Genomic DNA, 18615 nt, shown 5'->3' with positions numbered 1-18615 from the left:
GTCCCATGCTGTTGCTCAAAAATCTAACATTATGTATTTATTACGTGATCTACGACTGAGTTTATTGCAGTAGGGAATAAATAACATAAGATAACCACAGTAAAATTATTGTTTAAACTATATCGCTTTATAAATTAGATAAGCAACTCATATTGAATCTCATTCACATTGAATAAGATTGAATATGAGATATACTCAAGATGTCAAGAAAAAAAAATACGTATTACAACAGTCCCATGCTGTTGCTCAAAAATCTAACATAATGTATTTATTACGTGATCTACGAATGAGTTTATTGCGGTAGGGAATAAATAACACAGGGAAGATCTTTCTTTAATGTTCAGAAGTTGTTCAGAACTTACATGTTTGGTTATCTTGAAATTGTCATCGAGAGTTATTCAGGTTTTAACTGAATTTTTTGTATCCTATATTTTAAGAAGGAGAAAGAGAATATTAATGGTATTATTGTAAATGAACAGTTGAAGTTTATTATGTAAAATAAAATAAAAATTAAAATTGAATTGGTAACAAAGTTAACTTTTCGCACTATACAGGGTGTTTAAAAAGATTTTTTTTTTCAATTGCATCTTTCTAAGTAATCACAGATTTTTATTTAAAATTTTTATGTTTTATTCATCCACGTATGTAGTAAAATGCGTATGGTATCTGAAACAATAATAAATATTTGATAATATAGAAAGCAAATATGCATGTATGAATGTTATCTCCGTTTGTGGCGCGGGAGAGGCCAATATCCTTTAACACAATAGATATTACACACAGGCGGAAGGCGCTAACAAATAATAGAAGTGCATTCCGACCAGACCATCTGCTTATAATAGGTGAAAGTGAGGTCAGTGAACCTAATGAAAGTTTTTAATAAAGGTCAGAGTTGAATGAAACTGGGAAAACTATCCCGTTTCTTATGAGTCGTATGATAATTGACAGCATAAAATATTCAATGTAAATAATTGTATCTGTACGTCCAATGTAAATGTCTTTCTTCAAACGAAGTGTGTGGAGGATAACCTAAGCAGCGGCTTGACTATGGCTTCGGCATTTCTGACGTCCATAAATGACGTTAACCACTCACCATCAGTTGGGTCGTCTGTCTACAATGGCATTTAAATAAAAATTGAATCACTTCCTAATAATTGAATCCGAAATAAGACATAATTGTTACAGATGTGTAACTGGCCAAATTATATAATGTAATTTAAAGACAATTCAATTGACAAACAAGACAATTGTTTGTTTCATAAACAATAGCGCAGTGTTGCACAAACACACGTGTTTAATCCCTCTTATTACGTTTTCCGCAAGTTGCACATTAACTACGACTAAAGATTACATATTATAATGTTTTTATAAACCTTTGTACCATAATGTAATGATTTGTCTATAATAGGGAAGTTCAACTCCAATTAACATAATTACTATTAATGTCGTACAAAGAATTATTAGTCCCTTTATAGCTTTATCTATTTCAGTCAGACAAGAACATTATCACTTTTTTTTTGTAAATTTCGAAAATATCAAGTGGGTTTTCATGAATTTTATGAAGTTTAAAAAACAGCTCTTCAGCCTATTATATTCTGGAAGTATTAAAAATTTGTTTTACTAAACTGTTATGTCAACTCAGATGCGCATGTCTTGAAAAACACTGGGAATGCAATACAAAACAGATAAACATATGGCGTACAGCTCCCTTGATCTTTGGTGGTTATCGTCGGTCTTTGAGAACCACTACTGCTAGGGGGACAGTCGACCTGCTATTTAAAGCTAATAAGTATTTCAATAAATAAATAAAGCTTGAAACATTAACCAACAGAATTCAACGTTGTTTGACGATTGTAGGGAGATTTCTGTATTGAGTTTTTCGCTTCAACTTTTACTTGAAGTCTTTCGCTCGTCCTTGGTTAGAATCGATCTGACTGTCGATAGTTTACTACTTCATACCTATATTCCGAATACATAGCTTCTAAAATCAATAAGTAATTAATGTTATGTCTAACTTAGCAGGCCCAGTTATCGCAAATATTTAACTTGGGCGTATTATCCGAGTTAACTGTTAATTTAACAGGTTTAGCTGAATTATAATTCAATAGCGCTTTGCCTTTCCCATAACATTATATAAGTAGAATCAATGAGGTTGTGTCTCTTATATTTTGCATTAAGACAAAATATTTTGAACCATTGTCAACGTTTTATCATTGTCTTTATTATATAACACCGTCCGTTCTGAAAAACAATCTTTAGATCTGTTACGACTTACGTGACCGATGCTACGGAATACCGAGCTTACGGTTGGTACTGAGAATCTACATCGAGGCAATGTCTTTCATCCTTGTCTTGCAAGTATTCCGGTCGCTAAACAAGTTTCGCACACTCCAATGCCATAGCGATATAGACCTATAGAAAACAGGTACCAAAAGGAATATATTAAAAAAAAAAACTCATAACGCATGTTAATTTGATCTCTAGAAAGTAGCAAACATAAATAGCATTATAATTTTTTTCGATACATGAAAATATAATTTAATCTCTAAATTCAAATCAAATTAATGTTATTGAAATCTTAGATGGTTTAGATTTGTTTATTTTGACGATTAATTACTTTTGAATACTGATTTGCCCTAGCTAATGCTAATCCTAAGTTTCTGCCGGACATTGGTACAGCCAGTCTACTGAGTCCCCAAAATATTAGATAGAAATTAGTTGTTGGAATGCAAATAGAAATTTAATACTCATTATAATTTCGTAAGAAAACATGACCGAAAGTTGAAGTATTAGGTAATCCAATATTCAGATTACGTTCACAAAGGAAGATAACATACAGTGAAGCAGTGAAAGTAGATGACTGTCATCTCAGAACGCGTCAACGAAAGCCATGAGCCAGCAGTATCCTTGTCCTTGCTCTCAGTGTCGTTCGGAAAGTGAAGTGCAACGCATGGAGCATAAACAAACATATTATATAATAATATGGTTTAATTTAATAATTATATTATGATGATGATGTTCTTAGGGAAATATCGCCGGTTACTCCAACCTGTTCCTCCTACGAATAGAAATAAATAGTAAAAAATACTGTAATAGTTAGTGGCATCTTCAGATTTGAGTTTTTTTTTCTTGCTTAGATGGATGAACGAGCTTACAGCCCACCTGGTGTTAAGTGGTTACTGGAGCCCATGACATCTACGACGTAAATGCGCCACCCACCTTGTGATATAAGTTCTCAAGTATCAAGATCATAAGATCTCAAGTATAGTTACAACGGCTGCCCCACCCTTCAAACCGAAACGCATTACTGCTTCACGGCAGAAATGGGCAAGGCGGTGGTATCTACCCGCGCGGACTCACAAGAGGTCCTACCACCAGTAATTTTTTATGCGGTTCGCAAATGTACATAATATATGCGTACGTAGAAGTCTGTAGTTCACGCAGTCGCAGCTTGAAGCAGTCGATCCTGACTGCTTCAGGCGGCCCGTCTATGGCCTGCTTTAGGGCTTTGCAACTTAAAACAAAATGTGAAATTAATTAAAGCAAATTGATATTTTGGTTATATTGGACAACCAGTCAATATTTATCGTACTTAGTGCGCACTTGCTTGATATTTTCACTTACGCTAGAAAACAAGAAAGCGGTGTTAACAATCAAAGCATCAATGGGTATACTTTGTATAACCTTTTTTTTTATTGCACTTATAGGCAGACGAGCATACGGCCCACCTAATGATGAGTGGTTACCGTCGCCCATGGACTTCAGCAATGCCAGGGGCAGAGCCAAGCCGCTGCCTACCGCTTAATACTCTCCACAAGCCTCTTTTGAAGAAGGACATATCATAGCGCTCGGGAAACACCGTGGAGGGGATTACTTTAAAACATCGTAATACTTTTGGGAGTCGGAACAGTTGTGCCAGCTACATTGATATGTAATGCATGTTTTGCTACTGGTGACGGTTTGAATAGGAAGGTGTTTTTAGAAAGTATATTATGAATCTTTTAAAAATAATAAATACATTTTTTGACACGGCTACTTTGGGCTGTGAGGCATTTTTAAATTATGTAACAAATCTAGTTTTGTCTTTATAGTGTTATAGAGATCTGTTTCCAGTCAACGTAATATCATTTATTTATACTTTAAAAGCAATGAAATCTGTTTTGTTTAATAGATTCGTTTTTTTTTTGGTTTTGGAATAATGACCAAACAAACAGAATAACGATAAAATTGTACATGTATTGAGTGGTGCGTCTATGAATGGACGCGTACGGTTAGGGACCCCGGTAACCCTACGCGTCGAACTCGACAAAGAGGTCAACGTGCAACCTGACCTATGCATCAGCCCGCTGAGTTTCTCGCAGGATCTTCTCACCGGGTCGCGATTCCGATCCGCTAGTAGATTCATTCGCGAAGCAGTTGCTCTTGAGTTGTTAGATCTCCTTCGGAGGCGCTCGGGCGGCTGCTAGCAAATCCCACTGGTCCTGGCTGAGCCTTTGCTCGCCCACCTGTCCTGGTGAAACTGGAAAGGCCTCCGGGCCACCAGTAATCCCTCAATCATAAAAAAAGGGCGCAAATCACTCGGCCGGTATCAGTTTCGGACGATTTATTAATATCCGATGAAGAAATAAAATCGTGTAGCAAAACCGACCCCACAAAATGTATAAATTTTATATTATATTGTGAACTAGGATAATTTCTACTTCTTTACTACTTCAGTCCTGCTTATTTCTATTTCAAAGCAGTAAAATTTTTCGGCTTGAAGTATGGGACAGTGTAAACAAAATAATAAATTTAAATAACCATTAAAATGCCCACTAATCATTATCAAAATTCCTAGAATTATCCATGATAATGGTCTAATTGATTTGCACTAGGTATAGCTAACCGAGTATCGAATCGGCTATCCACCACGTTCGCTGCTAACGGCTGTGCGAGCTTATATTTCCTGGCAGATAAAACTATTTTAAAATTTTATTTTAGAAAAAAGGAACATATTACAATCATGTCAATGTCAATCAACATATTCTAATAGATTTGTTGCAGCACGCCGTAAATATTAAATTATTACTTAAAAAAAATTTCAGTAACTGCAAGTTTTGCGTGTTTTTTAATTGAGCACCAAAGTGCCATCATACTACGTATCCAAGTGTGAATGTGTGCTATACCAACATCACCGACCGTCACTTTCCAACGAATTCAATGAAGCGCGGAGAAAGTGGCGACCTAAACGAGCGAGTGCGTCCGCAAAAGACGCTGACTCATTCACATGATTCACTTAATGTAAACTTTATTAAATTAGTTAATATTATTTCAATATTAGAGGAATTTGTCTGTACCGAGCCCATACATGGATAGCTACCTATTTCTATCACGAACGATTATCTGGGCTCCAATAACCACAATAGAATATTTAGGAGGGCTGTAGGCACGGATTTAAAACAATCATTTACAGCAATAAAAATAAGTAAAATAATAGTCTGAGCATACGCTAAAAAATAGGCTTTTGTAGTTAGTAGAACTAAACAAAACAAAAAAAATATATACGGAGCGTTCGTTTGTGTTTATAATAATAATAATAATAAAAAAATCATTTTCTTATTTCTTATTAAATTATAATTTTGTCATCGGCCCTTGATAAGTGTGCAATTGTCCGATATTATGAAGTGAGTGAAAATCACGTTCAAAGACTCCGTTATATACTTATAAATAAACAAGCAAAGCTAATAAAGGATCGTTAACAGCGAATGCGATTATATTTTTCGAAAATAGTTTAAAAATGAAGAATGTACCTAAATCCCATTGAATTAAACCATGGAACTCACATCGGAATAGTATTTTGAGATTTAATAATTACCTCAGGCATATCCATATATTTCTAACATTTTTGTATAAATTATTACGTGTTTATTATACCAACTTTCAATAAATGCTATAAATTTTAGGCTTCCGTTGCCAAATAATAGTATGCGAATACTTTAAAATGTCGTTTTTCCCGTGTTTCTAAATTTTAAATTATATGTAGGTGAGCTTTCGGAGCAAGGTATATTCTATTAGGTATTTCTTCAGCTTTCGTGAGTAGCCATCATTGTTAGATTCATTCTGTAATGTAAACAGTTGAACGATAGTTATCATGATAGTTATCAAAATGTGAAATGTGAAAATGATCCAAATGTAAACAGCTGTACATGACATAATGTAGAATAATAACTACATATACGCTATAGCAGGGGCGTATTTTGAACCCGCACGGGTAGATGCCGCTATCCTGCATATTTCTGCCACGAAGTAGTCATGTGTCCGTGCTTGAAGTGGTTACCAGAGCCTATTCTACGGAACATGATGACCGGCGCCTGCCTTGTAAAACGAGGTATAACGTTTCCGTCCTATATTATGGCTGCTAATGATATTTTGAATTCTGAAAGTATTCTGTTTACTTTTGTCTTGACGTAATGAAGCTCTCCGGTTTGAAGGGTAGGACAGCTGCTATCTCTTTTTCTCTAAATAGTAGGTATGTGGGGTATATGGGGCATAGATATGGAGATTTCATCTAAGCAATGAAAATAATTTTGATATGGTTTTCACTAACAGAAAGCTAGTACAATACAATTAAGACTTCGAACTCTAATTTCTCTCAGCTCTGGTGACCACTTAACACCGGGTTAGCCGCAAGCTCGTTCACCCACCGATACAATAAATAAATAAATTAATTAAAAGCGAGATTTAACCTTACAAGGAGTTTGAATATTGTATCACCGATGCACGAAAATTGAAGTAAATACTGTGGTTAAGTAGTTATTGCGATTATGGAAATTTTTGTTTACATCCTATGGGATATTAAGTCACAAAACACATCGGTAAAATTGTTTGGATTATAATTATTATAAAGTTGAACATCTTTTCTACGGAAAGAAATACGGAAATCTGTTAGGCATGTACCATAGTTATATCTTTTTGCTTGAAATATCATTATTATTTGTAGTATATTCTGTAAAAAATTGAGACAAATACAGATGGTAAGTGAAATTTTACTTCTACTAATCGAAACCGACAACAAAAAAGTTACGTAAATTGAGAAACTCTGCCCACTGTATTTTATTACCACATAATGAAAACGCATCGCCATATGTTCGCTTCATTTTTTGGTTGGCGTATAATCCTACTACGACTTTATAGCCTATGACATTTTATTACAATGTCCTTAATTTATTCATGTTCGTACTAAGTAAGTCGGGAATTTCCGTTAACCTACTTTCCCCGGCTATTTTTTATGTAATAAAAGGAACTTTAAAATATTCTTCGGAAAGTTTTGAATGAATTTCGTAGCAAAGAAGGATTATCCTGTTGTTAAACTACTCTAGTACTATTTGAAGTTATTTACGACGTGTACTTAAATTACGGCTTAAGGCTACATCAACATGAATAGAATTTTGTGGAAGAATTTATTATAATATTGAATAGTTTCTAGGCGTTAAGAGATTCACTGCTGAATAGGTCATGTTAGAACATTAGCATAAACAGGTTCAATATACATGCCATAATACAATTATACTATATATTTATTTCACGCATCATCATTTACACGATAAATATATCGGTAATATATGTTATTATGCTGCAAGAAATGTAGTAAAGCAGTTTCTTAGACATTGGGTGTGCTCACTGCTGCGCGTGATTATCAATAATGTAATGCGACAGAAATCGTCTTCTCGCATTAAAACTGTATAATCTCATCTAATTTTACAGAAGAGTGTTTTAAAGGTTCAGCATGTGATATTTTTAATATTAATCATCTTTGCAACATTAATTTTTTAATTTTTACCAGTTAGATTATCTGTATTTTAAAGTAAGATAAGTTTTATGTATTTTTGTTATTAATAGTCAAAATATAGGTAAACAAAAAAAAACTAAAACTAAACTACGCTTTTTTTGACAGTATTTATGAGAAAAATACTGGTGATACCAAATGATTCCGCATATTAACTCAATTTCGAATATTTTTTGGAAATTGTACACTTTTAATGCGAAAAGACGAAATAGGGGGCTTTCTCGCCCTATGTATTTGCATTGCATCCTCTATTTACCTTATTGTAACGTTAATAAAATTAGGTTACACTGTATACTTCATGAAGATTTTTATTGAACATTGAGTCGATTTAAAAAATATTGTTATTATATTTTTGTTGCAGTGTCTGCGTTCTTCATCTCGTTATGATCATTAGAATATTATGGCTTCTACTACTGGTGATTGTTTCAGTAAGCCCCTGGACATTAGGTAAGTCTTGTAATGTAAATAATGAATTCTTTTTGTAAATGAAATTACCCTGGACCTAACAATTAGCTTTGTTTTAGGTAACCCAATATTCCTACAGAAGCCTGGTAAGCCAAACAGACCTGTGATAAAATGGAATCCTCCAACGGACACGTGGAACTGGACTACGAATCCCCGAAACGAGGAACCGTTTTTTGTACCGTCAAATTTTACGCATAAATTGCCACCATCGGCCAATGAAACCGAACTCATAGCTCACATGGCAGCTTTGAAACGTAACTATTCGCGGCTCCTCTGGGATAACGATAAAGGCACGAATTTACCTATGTTCGTTGAAAAAGCATTAAAACTACTCAACTTGAAACAGGTTTATTACGAAGTTGAGCATTCGGTGATGTCCAAAGTGTCGTGCACCGCGTGTAAGGCAGGCGCAGGACTGCTGCAGCACTATATAAGGCTCGGTAAAAGTAAAGATGAGATCAACAAAATGATTTTTCAATTTTGCGTTTCTTTAAAGATTCAATCCGCTCGAGTTTGTGAAGGAATAACGAGATTATTCGGGGTACGTTAACAATTTTATTGTGTTACAAAATTGTTGATAAAAGCGATTAATAAATTCACGTTTTTCTATTATTCTTTCAGAGCGAAGTGGTATATGTTTTGAAAAGAATAACAATTGGCCCGGACGAAATATGCAGTTTTGTGATTGGTGACGCTTGTGGCGATGTTTATAATCCATATCACGAATGGGAAGTGGCTTTCCCTCCGGTGCCCAAGCCGACTGTGCGACCTCTCGAATCACCGTTAGAAAAGGCACCCACATTCAAAGTATTGCAGATTTCAGATACGCATTTCGATCCTTATTATGCAGAAGGCGAGTATCTATGACGTGAGCTAATAGCAATGTTTTACAAATTTATTTTATTTTTATTTGTATATTTATTACACTTTGTGTAAAATTTACATTGGCGAACTTAATGCCTAAAGCATTCTCTACCAGTCAACCAAAGGTAGTGCAGAGTAAATAGTGGTAGGTGCAATGAAATTTATATTAAGTTACGAATACATACACAAAAAAGTATATATTTGTACATATATACACAATCACATATACATATACACACATACATACATACATAAATTTGTTGTTCTGTTAACATATGATTATTAATTATAGGTGCTAATGCCGAGTGTAATGAACCACTTTGTTGTCGTGCGTCTAACGGACCCGCTCTGACCCCGGGTGGCGGAGCAGGACGTTGGGGAGACTATAGAAAATGTGACACACCGAAGCGCACTATTGATCACATGTTGAAGCACATTGCTGACACACATACAGTAAGTAAACCTTTACACGATTTAGTTTTGAAACATTTAAAAAGGAGATGAACGTTGTACACAACGTTAGGCATATTTCATAGTACTAGAGGTCACGCAGTAGTCTACTATAATCAATTGGAATTGTAAGTTTGTACACTATTATGATTGTATTTTCAAAGCCAAGACTACATTAAATATTAATAAACACAAAAATATTTCATCTATTCTCAATTTGACCACAGATGTCAATAACAAAAGTTTGACAATAAATAAATAGTAGGTATGCATGCGTGTGTGTGTCAAATACATGGTAGTGTGTGTAATGTTTTCTTTATTGATTTTATGTATGTTTTATGCATTATTTTTAAAAAATATTAGCATTGTGGACTTCTTCTCTATATTCTCTCTATGAAAAATTTCATACTCCTCCGTCCGCGAAATTTTCGTAAAAAGGGCTACAAAGTTTTTGCTTCACGTATTAATATATAAAAATGTATGTTATCTTAATCGTCATTGGCTAATGACTAAAAAAACATTTTAATTTTTTAATCCTAGTTATCATTACTATAATTCCATAGTCTACATTTATTATCGCAAAACCCACCAACGCAATAATTTCATAGTATTTTCTTTGGATTTCGCGAGTCGTAGACGTAATTAAAGCTGCTTTTAGGGTCTAGTCTCGCGATTTTATTGTCATTATGAGACTATTGACCAAGTGATCCGTGGCCACGAAAACTGCAAAGCAATTGATATATCGAAAATAGTATAATGGTTTTACACATTTACATGTTCACATGCGTATATGTATTCCCATTTAAAATAACGTATCAAAGAGGTTAACTGCGATGTAAAAAAATCGTTTCCAAAACTGAAACGGTATGTAGTATCTACCAAGTATAATATAATTACACAAATGGAAATCTCTAACTGTTGCTTTGCTGAGCACGAATAGTGAATGCTCAAAGAGGATCATGAACATTCTCAAAGCCGCAATATTGACTAAAAGAAGCGGGCGGAGGCGCTGCAACTTGATTCGAGAGTAATTCACCCTTCAGCTGTTTTAAAAATATTGTCAAAATAACATAAATAATATTTGTTTATAGCTTTAGATGGCAGACGAGCATACGGCTCATGTGGCGGTGGCTAAACTCTGCCGCTCATTGACTCCAGCAATACCCCTAACAGCCTAGATTTATATTCCCTTTGCATACAAATACTTAAACAGAAATATACACAACAAGAGATTTGCAAAAAAATTGCTGAATAAAATATAAGCCTTGACTTGTAATCAACTATATAGTCCAAAATCATAATCAATCAATATGAAAATAACAATAATATAGATTCAATGGTTTTCTAGGACATAGACTATATATTGTGGACCGGAGATTTACCACCACATGACGTTTGGAATCAAACGAAGGAAGAAAATCTCAAAGTTTTACAAGAGACTGTTGCACAAATGTCAGATATGTTTCCTGGAGTACCAATTTTCCCAGCTCTAGGAAATCACGAATCTTCTCCGGTAAATAGGTTCGTATTTATATTGCACAATAAATTCAATATTTAATTATTCATTGGAACACAAATTTACTGGTAATTGGCGACCCCAGCTGCTACAAATAACTGGCTTCTAAACAAAATTATGAAATAAACAGATGTCTTCTTATTTGTCAAATTGAAGATTTAAATTGCATATAACAGAACAAGTACACCGATGCTTATCTTAAGACTTGTTTTTATAGTTTCAGTAAAAGTTCACTCAAATTTGTATGGAACGTTTGCCTAAGTTTGTCGCTAGGGGCGCTGTTCCAACTGCAAACAAATTTGAATTAACTTTTACGCTATCGAGAACGTTAAAAAACTAGCACTAAGCACACAGTTCTTTAATGAAGAATGGCTATTTAAAAAAAGATATCAGTTGCAAAAATAATATAATTTTATTTCATTGCAGTTTTCCACCGCCCTACATATCTTCGCCGGACCAAAACATCGCTTGGCTATATGACGAACTTGACACGCAATGGCGACGTTGGCTTCCTGCTGGCGTGTCGCACACCGTACGCCGGGGCGCATTCTACTCGGTACTAGTGAGGCCTGGCTTCCGTATAATATCGCTTAACATGAACTACTGCAATAATAAAAACTGGTTAGTTTTTGTAATTATTACCCAAAAAATTTTTTTTACGTTTTAATTTCATGCATATCACCCTTCGTTTTTGAGATGTTTATTTTGAAAGAAAAGTAAGACAATGTGATCACATCAAGCATTTACAATATTGAACAACAAGACCTAAACCTAGTTTTTTTTCTTTTTATATAGCTTTGCGGTAGGCAGCGGTTTGGCTCTGCCCTTGGCATTGCTGAAGTCCATGGGCGACGGTAACCACTCACCATCAGGTGGGCTGTATGCTCGTCTGCCTACAAAGGCAATAAAAAAAAAAGCTTTAAATAAATATACGTCGACCCACCTGCTGTTCAATGGTTACCCATGGACATCACTACGTCATTGCCACCATTCTCTACGAGACATGTGTTCGTGTATATTGCATCACAGCTGTTAGCCCAATCTTTAAACCGGAAACCTTTCTACTTCGCGCGAATAGGCGGAATAGTGCTACTTACTCATACAGGCTCACTGTATTTCCACCAGTAAAATAGTTCATAAAATTCTTTGAAATATTAATTACTTTGTTTATCAAAGTGAATTTAACATAAGGTCAAAGATTAAATACGGTTCATTTCTTATCTAGGGCGTGAAGCCGTACTCCTACTGTTTTTGTTATTTGCAAACATGGTTAAAAAAAAGGTTAGAAAGACTTCAGAATGTAGATTTCATTTTAAATATTACCTACAGACTACGAATAAATATTATTCGTAGCCTACAGATTAACCTATAAAGCAAACGTATTAATAAAAATTACGTAAAATAATAACATTATGTAATAATAATTTTAATAAGGGAAAACGCAATTCATTAATCTTACATTCTTAATTATTGATTGTTTGTGAAGGTTATTTTTTAAGACATAGTTTTGTAGTTCCTTCAGCGGCCCAACTGCTGTTAAGTTGTTACCAATATCGACCGTCAATAGCCTCTGTCGCCTTGACCTCAGGTCGAAATGCGAATGTCATTGAAATAACAGCTAACTATTACGACACGATTGATTCGTAGTTCAAATAGGCATGACTTTGTCGACCACGCGCGGGATTAAAATACGGCCACACCATTTTTTATTGGTGGTAGGACCTCTTGTGAGTCCGCGCGGTTAGGTACCACCACCCTGCCTGTTTCTACCATGAAACAGTAATGCGTTTCGGTTTGAAGACTGGGGCAGCCGTTGTAACTATACTTGAGACCTTAGAACTTATATCTCAAGGTGGGGGTGACAATTTACGTTGTAAATGTCTATGGGCTCCAGTAACCACTTAACACCAGACGGGCTGTGAGCTCGTCCACTCATATAAGCAATAAAAAAAACTGTGTACTTTGAAAGTACTTTTAATGCTTCGATGTTAAAATTCAACACATTTCTTTACAGGTGGCTATTGATGAACAGCACAGACCCCGCCACGGAGCTGCAGTGGCTGATTTACGAATTGCAGTCGGCAGAGTTCAGCGCAGAAAAAGTCCACATCATAGGTCACATACCCCCCGGACATTCCGATTGTTTGAAAGTGTGGAGTCGAAATTACTACGCGATCATTAACCGATACGAATTAACGATAACGGCTCAATTTTTCGGACATACACATTTTGATGAGTTTGAAGTATTCTATGATCCAAATGACCTCGGTAAGTGAACCGACACGAATTTAAAAATAATAATAAGCCTTTTTATCACCATTACAAAACTTATAAACCTATAAAGAGTAAATATAAAAAAGACTGTTCTCGTTCTAGGTGTAGATCTCTTCTACAAGCTTCCGTGATTTACTGATTTTCCCCTTTCTTAAGTTTTTATCACCAGTTGAATATCTCCAATCATATTTTACTATTATGATATTTTTTAAATCTATCCTATACAGTATATTATATCTCATAATTAAGTATTTACTGTTTATTCAATTGTATCGCGAGAAATCTAAAAACTCTATATAAATTAAATTTGGGAGCTACGTGTACCTACACCATTAATCGCTACACGATGTGTTTGAAAATTATCAACAGTGAACTCTCGTAAACAAATTTCGCGATGTATGTATATTATTATAAATGCTTATGTACGATTATAACGTCAGGAATAACGCCTAGTTTCCAGTACACCCTGTTTATTGTACGCCGCTGTTAGACATTCGTCTAACCTTTACGGAATAAATCATATGTATGCCTCTTTTATTAATTTAAATACTTCAACTTGCACTTGAGCCCGGACTCTACCCCGTCCTCTCAGGATAGCGCTGAAGCCATAGACATCATAACGTCACACATCACCTTGACATTAGATAGGTCATCGAAGCAAGTGGTAGTAGAGGACTTCCTTCACCGCTTCAAATTGCCCAACGATATCAGTTAGATGAGTTTCTCGCCGTTTTCTCAGCGGGTCGCGATTCGGATATGATAGTAGATTCATTCGCGAAGCAGCTGCTCTTGAGTTGTCAGCAGCTGTCAGCAGCTGTTAGAAAATCCCACCCCTCCTGGCTGAGCTTGCTCTTCCACCTGTCCTGGTGAAACTGGAAAGGCCTACTAGCAACTCCTCATTCATAAAACGATTTTTGCGAACATGATTGATGCAGTCGGTACCAAATTCACTACATGTTGGTACCTACATGAATGTACATGATTTCAACTTTATATTATATCATTATTGTAATTTGAACATTATTAACAGGTAGAGCAACAAGTATAGCATACGTTGGGCCTTCTGTATCACCATATTACGATTTAAATTTGGGATACAGAATCTACTATGTAGACGGTGACCACGAGGATACTACTAGGGTGAGGATAACTTAAATAGTCCCTACTATTTGGAAAACAAATATTGATAGGAACCCGATGAATTAACATTTTCTATTGCTAACGGCTAAACGACCTTACGAGCCACCTGGTCTTAAGAGAAAACCGGAGTCCATAGACATCACACTCTTGAAAGTTGAGGTCTACATCTCATTGGAAACCTTTCGTGAACATTGAAAGCAGGCATCAAGCGTATCGTAATGATTGTAAGGTCTTCCATTTTTGTGGACACCATTAATGCGATAGTAATCATTTCAAATTTTTCTTTAATTAGACTACTATTACATTAAAATCTATTGGTATTTGGAATAGTATTGGATTTAAGCCTAATGGCTTATTACACACAGAAGTAATTTGATGTTGGTTTGAACGAAAACGTTCATAATTGTATTTGTACTGTCGGAATTTTTACATTATCCAGAGTGTTTTACTGTGGTTACACATCCAAATCCCATCTTTAAGCTCTGAACAGTATTTTTAGTAAATACTACTACTATTGTAGTTATAGTATTACAATTCCTATTTTGTAACGTAGCTATTATTTGAGCGTATCCAAAGTTATATACCCGTATTTCTACAGTACAAACAAGATAAGTATTTTTTTTATTGCCTTTGTAGGCAGACAAGCATACGGCCTACCTGATTGATGATAAGTGGTCACCGTCGCTTATCGACGTCAGCAATGCCAGGGGGCAGAGTCAAGCCGCTGCCTACCATTAAGTAAAATAAAACGTAATGTTTACAGCAAGTGGTTGACCACGAAACGTGGATTATGAATTTGAAAGAAGCAAATCTGTTTGGATATCCGATATGGTATAAGTTGTACTCGGCCAGGTCTGCGTACCTGATGCCGGCGTTGCGACCGCAAGACTGGGACAAGTTTATTGACGACATGACCGCGAAAGAAGAAGTTTTCAATTTGTATTACAAGTAAGTTATTCACGAAATAGATAAATGAGGTATAGATAATAATAACCTTATTTATCTATTCCGTGAAGTTATTTCATTCAAAATAAAGTGATTCTATTCAATTCTTATCACTAAGTAATTCTTAACTCATAAAGGGGAGTCTCATAACGGGACTTAATCTCTACATCATCTATATATTAATACGTGAAGCAAAAACTTTGTACCTCTTTTTACGAAAAATGCGCTGACGGTGGAGTATGAAATTTCCCACACTTATAGAGAATATAGAGAAGGAGTGCAGAATGCAATTTTTTATTTAAATTGTGCATTAAAAATACATTAAATCAATAAAAAAAAACATTACACACACTACCATGTATTTGACACACACTTAAACTCTTTGTTTATTGTCAAACTAGTATTATTGCTTAAAGGCTGTGGTCAAATTGAGAATAGGTTATTATTGTTTATCTTTAATATTATTTGTTAATTTGAATTTGATTATAGAACTATATATTAGTCTTTGACAATGGACCCATAATAACGTTCAAACTTATAATTTCAATTAATTATAGTCGAATTTCGACTACTGCGTGATCACTAGTACATATTATTATTATCTTATTTTAATCATTTTTATTCAAGACACTATTGGAAGAACAGTCCCCGCAGAGGTATGTGCGACAGTGAATGTCGTAAGCGATTGATTTGCGACGCGCGGTCGGGACGATCACACGACCGAAGGGCCCTCTGCGTGCACATCGAAGCACGCATCGACGGCGCCGCACCCACTCCACAGACTTGGAGAGCTTGGCTATATAATGGCTTGTCTGTTTCGTGAGTTCCGATCTAGCTTTTACGACTTTAATAAAGTTTACTCTCCTCTTTGAATAACTACTTTAATGTACTATAATATTTTAATACATTTTTTTCACACACTAACTCGACAATAGTACCTACCTATTTGTGTACAAAACTGATGAATTAATGGGCTTACTTCAAAAGATCTTGCTTGTTCTATTTAATGCACTGCTATACTATTTCCTTTATCTGGCGTAGGCGCCTGGAACTCAGGCGGGTGGGATATTAATAAATCTCAGACGTTGAAGTTGATTGCGCCTTAAATATGAGATGAAAGGCGAAGATTTTATATGAAAAAAAATAATCGACAGGGCAAGAACGGACAAGAAAGTGGAAAATCTTTCCATAAAGCTATGCGTTTCGTTTGAATATCTTCTCAAAGATGGGGCTTGTAGCTAACAATTGACGTTAACAAATCGATGGAATGCACAAAGTTCCCTCATAAAATTAATAAATGATAGATAATTCTAACATGCACAGCCTGCTACAGAGTGCTTAAATATTAATTCTAGTTTATTGGGCTCCCCTACAATGCAACAAGATCACCTAATCTATATCAATAAATTTTAAATGCTAAAGTATCCGGTCCTTATTCTTGAGGAACTTGGAATACAGTGTCGGGCACACTCAATTGACACTTCTTGGAATCTCTTGTGCCAAGTATCTTCTTACTTCAACCTTTTGTAATATATTTCTTTATGTACAGAGATGAACCTAGCGTACAACAAGTATAATGGTGGTGGATTTGCTTATTGATTCCAGGTCTTATTTTAAGGTTGGTATTCTTGTAAATATTTTAATGCACTTACCCAATAATATTACGATGCGTTCCAAATTATGAATTGCATGTTATCACGTTTTTTCTAATTAAATGTTGTATCAGATTTTTTTTTATTCAAGTACCAAAATCATTTTTCTCACACTCGACATGCACGAGCCACGGTCATGTTGTTATAATTTATGGGGTTTATTTACTACACTATAACTTCTTTATATTATGTACATAAATTGCATAAAGTGGCAGTAGTAGACATGGTAATACGTGATTCGATTGTACGGTATAGTAGCTATCCCGCTCTTCAAACCGAAACTTATGACTGTTCCACGGCAGAAATAGGCAGCATGCAGGTACATCCCAGGTGTGATCTCAATTCGATAGCCTTGAGAGGCTATTTCAGCTTCGCATTGACGTGTAGGTGAGCTCACAGGGCTCAAACCGGGAGTGTTGCTAACACTGGCTCTAGCAATAGCAGTGTTTCGCAGAATCTGTCACCAGATCGGAAACGCGAACCACTGAGAAGATCCGGCGAGAAACTCAGTGGGGTCAATACGCCCTATCATCCGTACTTCTTACTTTTAGGGGTGGTAACACGACGGTTTCCTAACGTGTGCGTGCGTCTGTCAGCGTAAAGTAATTAAAAGTATTGCCATGAACAATTATAATTGTAAATATGATGTAACAGATTCCATCTATATCATACAAATAGCGTATTATTATAACATATGTTTAGGTATTATAATTATTAAGCGTAAATTGTATTACATGTTTTGATTTTAGGATGTCTATGATAATGCAATTACCTCAAGTTGCCTATCAAATACCAAAGTTCGTGCTGGGACTCGGCTGAATGCAAAATCTTTCAGCTTTGGAAATGATGAATTATACCACCGGTTATCTCATGACACATTATATTCTGATTTAAAAACAAATTCACTTTTAATATAATAAAGTGCCTTATTCAAATGTCACTAAGTATTTGTTATGTATAGTAATAAAACAATATGTTTTTTGAGATTTTTACATATAATTTATATAATTCAGCGCCTTAGTCATAACATCGGTGGATCAATTTAAAAGTACCAATGTAGTTTGTATATACTATATGTAAATATTAATTTTAGATGTCCCTATAAAATTAAAATTAAAGACTTAATTTTTGGATTGTTGTTTTATTAACTGTTTCTAACATGATCACGCTCCACTGTAATTATCAATAACTTTAAGTCAATAGTGTTTGACAAACACAGGAGTCACCGATTAGTATGCCTCGGGGTTCGTTTTAAGAAATGAAATAACCATCGGGGTCCGCACAACCATTTGTAAAAAAAAAAAAAATTATGCCAATGTAAAAATAGAAGGATTTTTTTACATATTGTTAAGAAAAATATCATTTTTTGTCGGGGACTATCTTTCTGAAGCTTGGAGTAAAATTGATGCAAGCTACTAACATTAAATCCTGAATATGTTTATCAGTAAGTCGAGATCGAAATTTATTCTTCATGAAGTTCATCT

At 35.0% G+C, this 18615-nt stretch overlaps 1 protein-coding gene across 2 annotated transcripts; it reads left to right on the top strand.

The window, feature by feature from the left end:
- The first annotated feature begins 5003 nt into the window (after positions 1–5003).
- On the top strand, positions 5004–18262 carry LOC101746583 (sphingomyelin phosphodiesterase). 2 transcript variants are annotated; one of them, XM_004930133.3, is made up of 13 exons: positions 5014–5280; positions 8187–8272; positions 8350–8831; positions 8912–9143; positions 9447–9607; positions 10953–11125; positions 11547–11741; positions 13135–13388; positions 14425–14534; positions 15298–15482; positions 16107–16298; positions 17029–17097; positions 17881–18032. In XM_004930133.3, exons 1-12 carry the CDS (start codon positions 5267–5269, stop codon positions 17054–17056), a joined length of 2112 nt encoding a protein of 703 aa, XP_004930190.1. In that variant the 5' UTR covers positions 5014–5266; the 3' UTR covers positions 17057–17097; positions 17881–18032. The 2 variants fall into 2 exon arrangements, with proteins under 2 accessions (XP_021206232.1, XP_004930190.1); XM_021350557.2 differs by lacking the exon at positions 17029–17097 and having other exon boundaries at positions 5004–5280; positions 17881–18262.
- Positions 18263–18615: the final 353 nt, after the last annotated feature.

Source organism: Bombyx mori, chromosome 5, assembly GCF_030269925.1.
Source record: "Bombyx mori chromosome 5, ASM3026992v2".
Classification (NCBI taxonomy): Eukaryota; Metazoa; Arthropoda; class Insecta; order Lepidoptera; family Bombycidae; genus Bombyx; species Bombyx mori.
Note: the sequence above shows the minus strand (reverse complement) of the source record. Positions and strands in the feature narration are given on the sequence as shown.

Coding starts and splice junctions, on each gene's coding strand:
- LOC101746583 (XM_021350557.2), top strand. Junction 9,608..10,952: donor ACATTGCTGACACACATACA/GTAAGTAAACCT, acceptor ATGGTTTTCTAG/GACATAGACTATATATTGTG. Junction 11,742..13,134: donor TACTGCAATAATAAAAACTG/GTTAGTTTTTGT, acceptor ATTTCTTTACAG/GTGGCTATTGATGAACAGCA.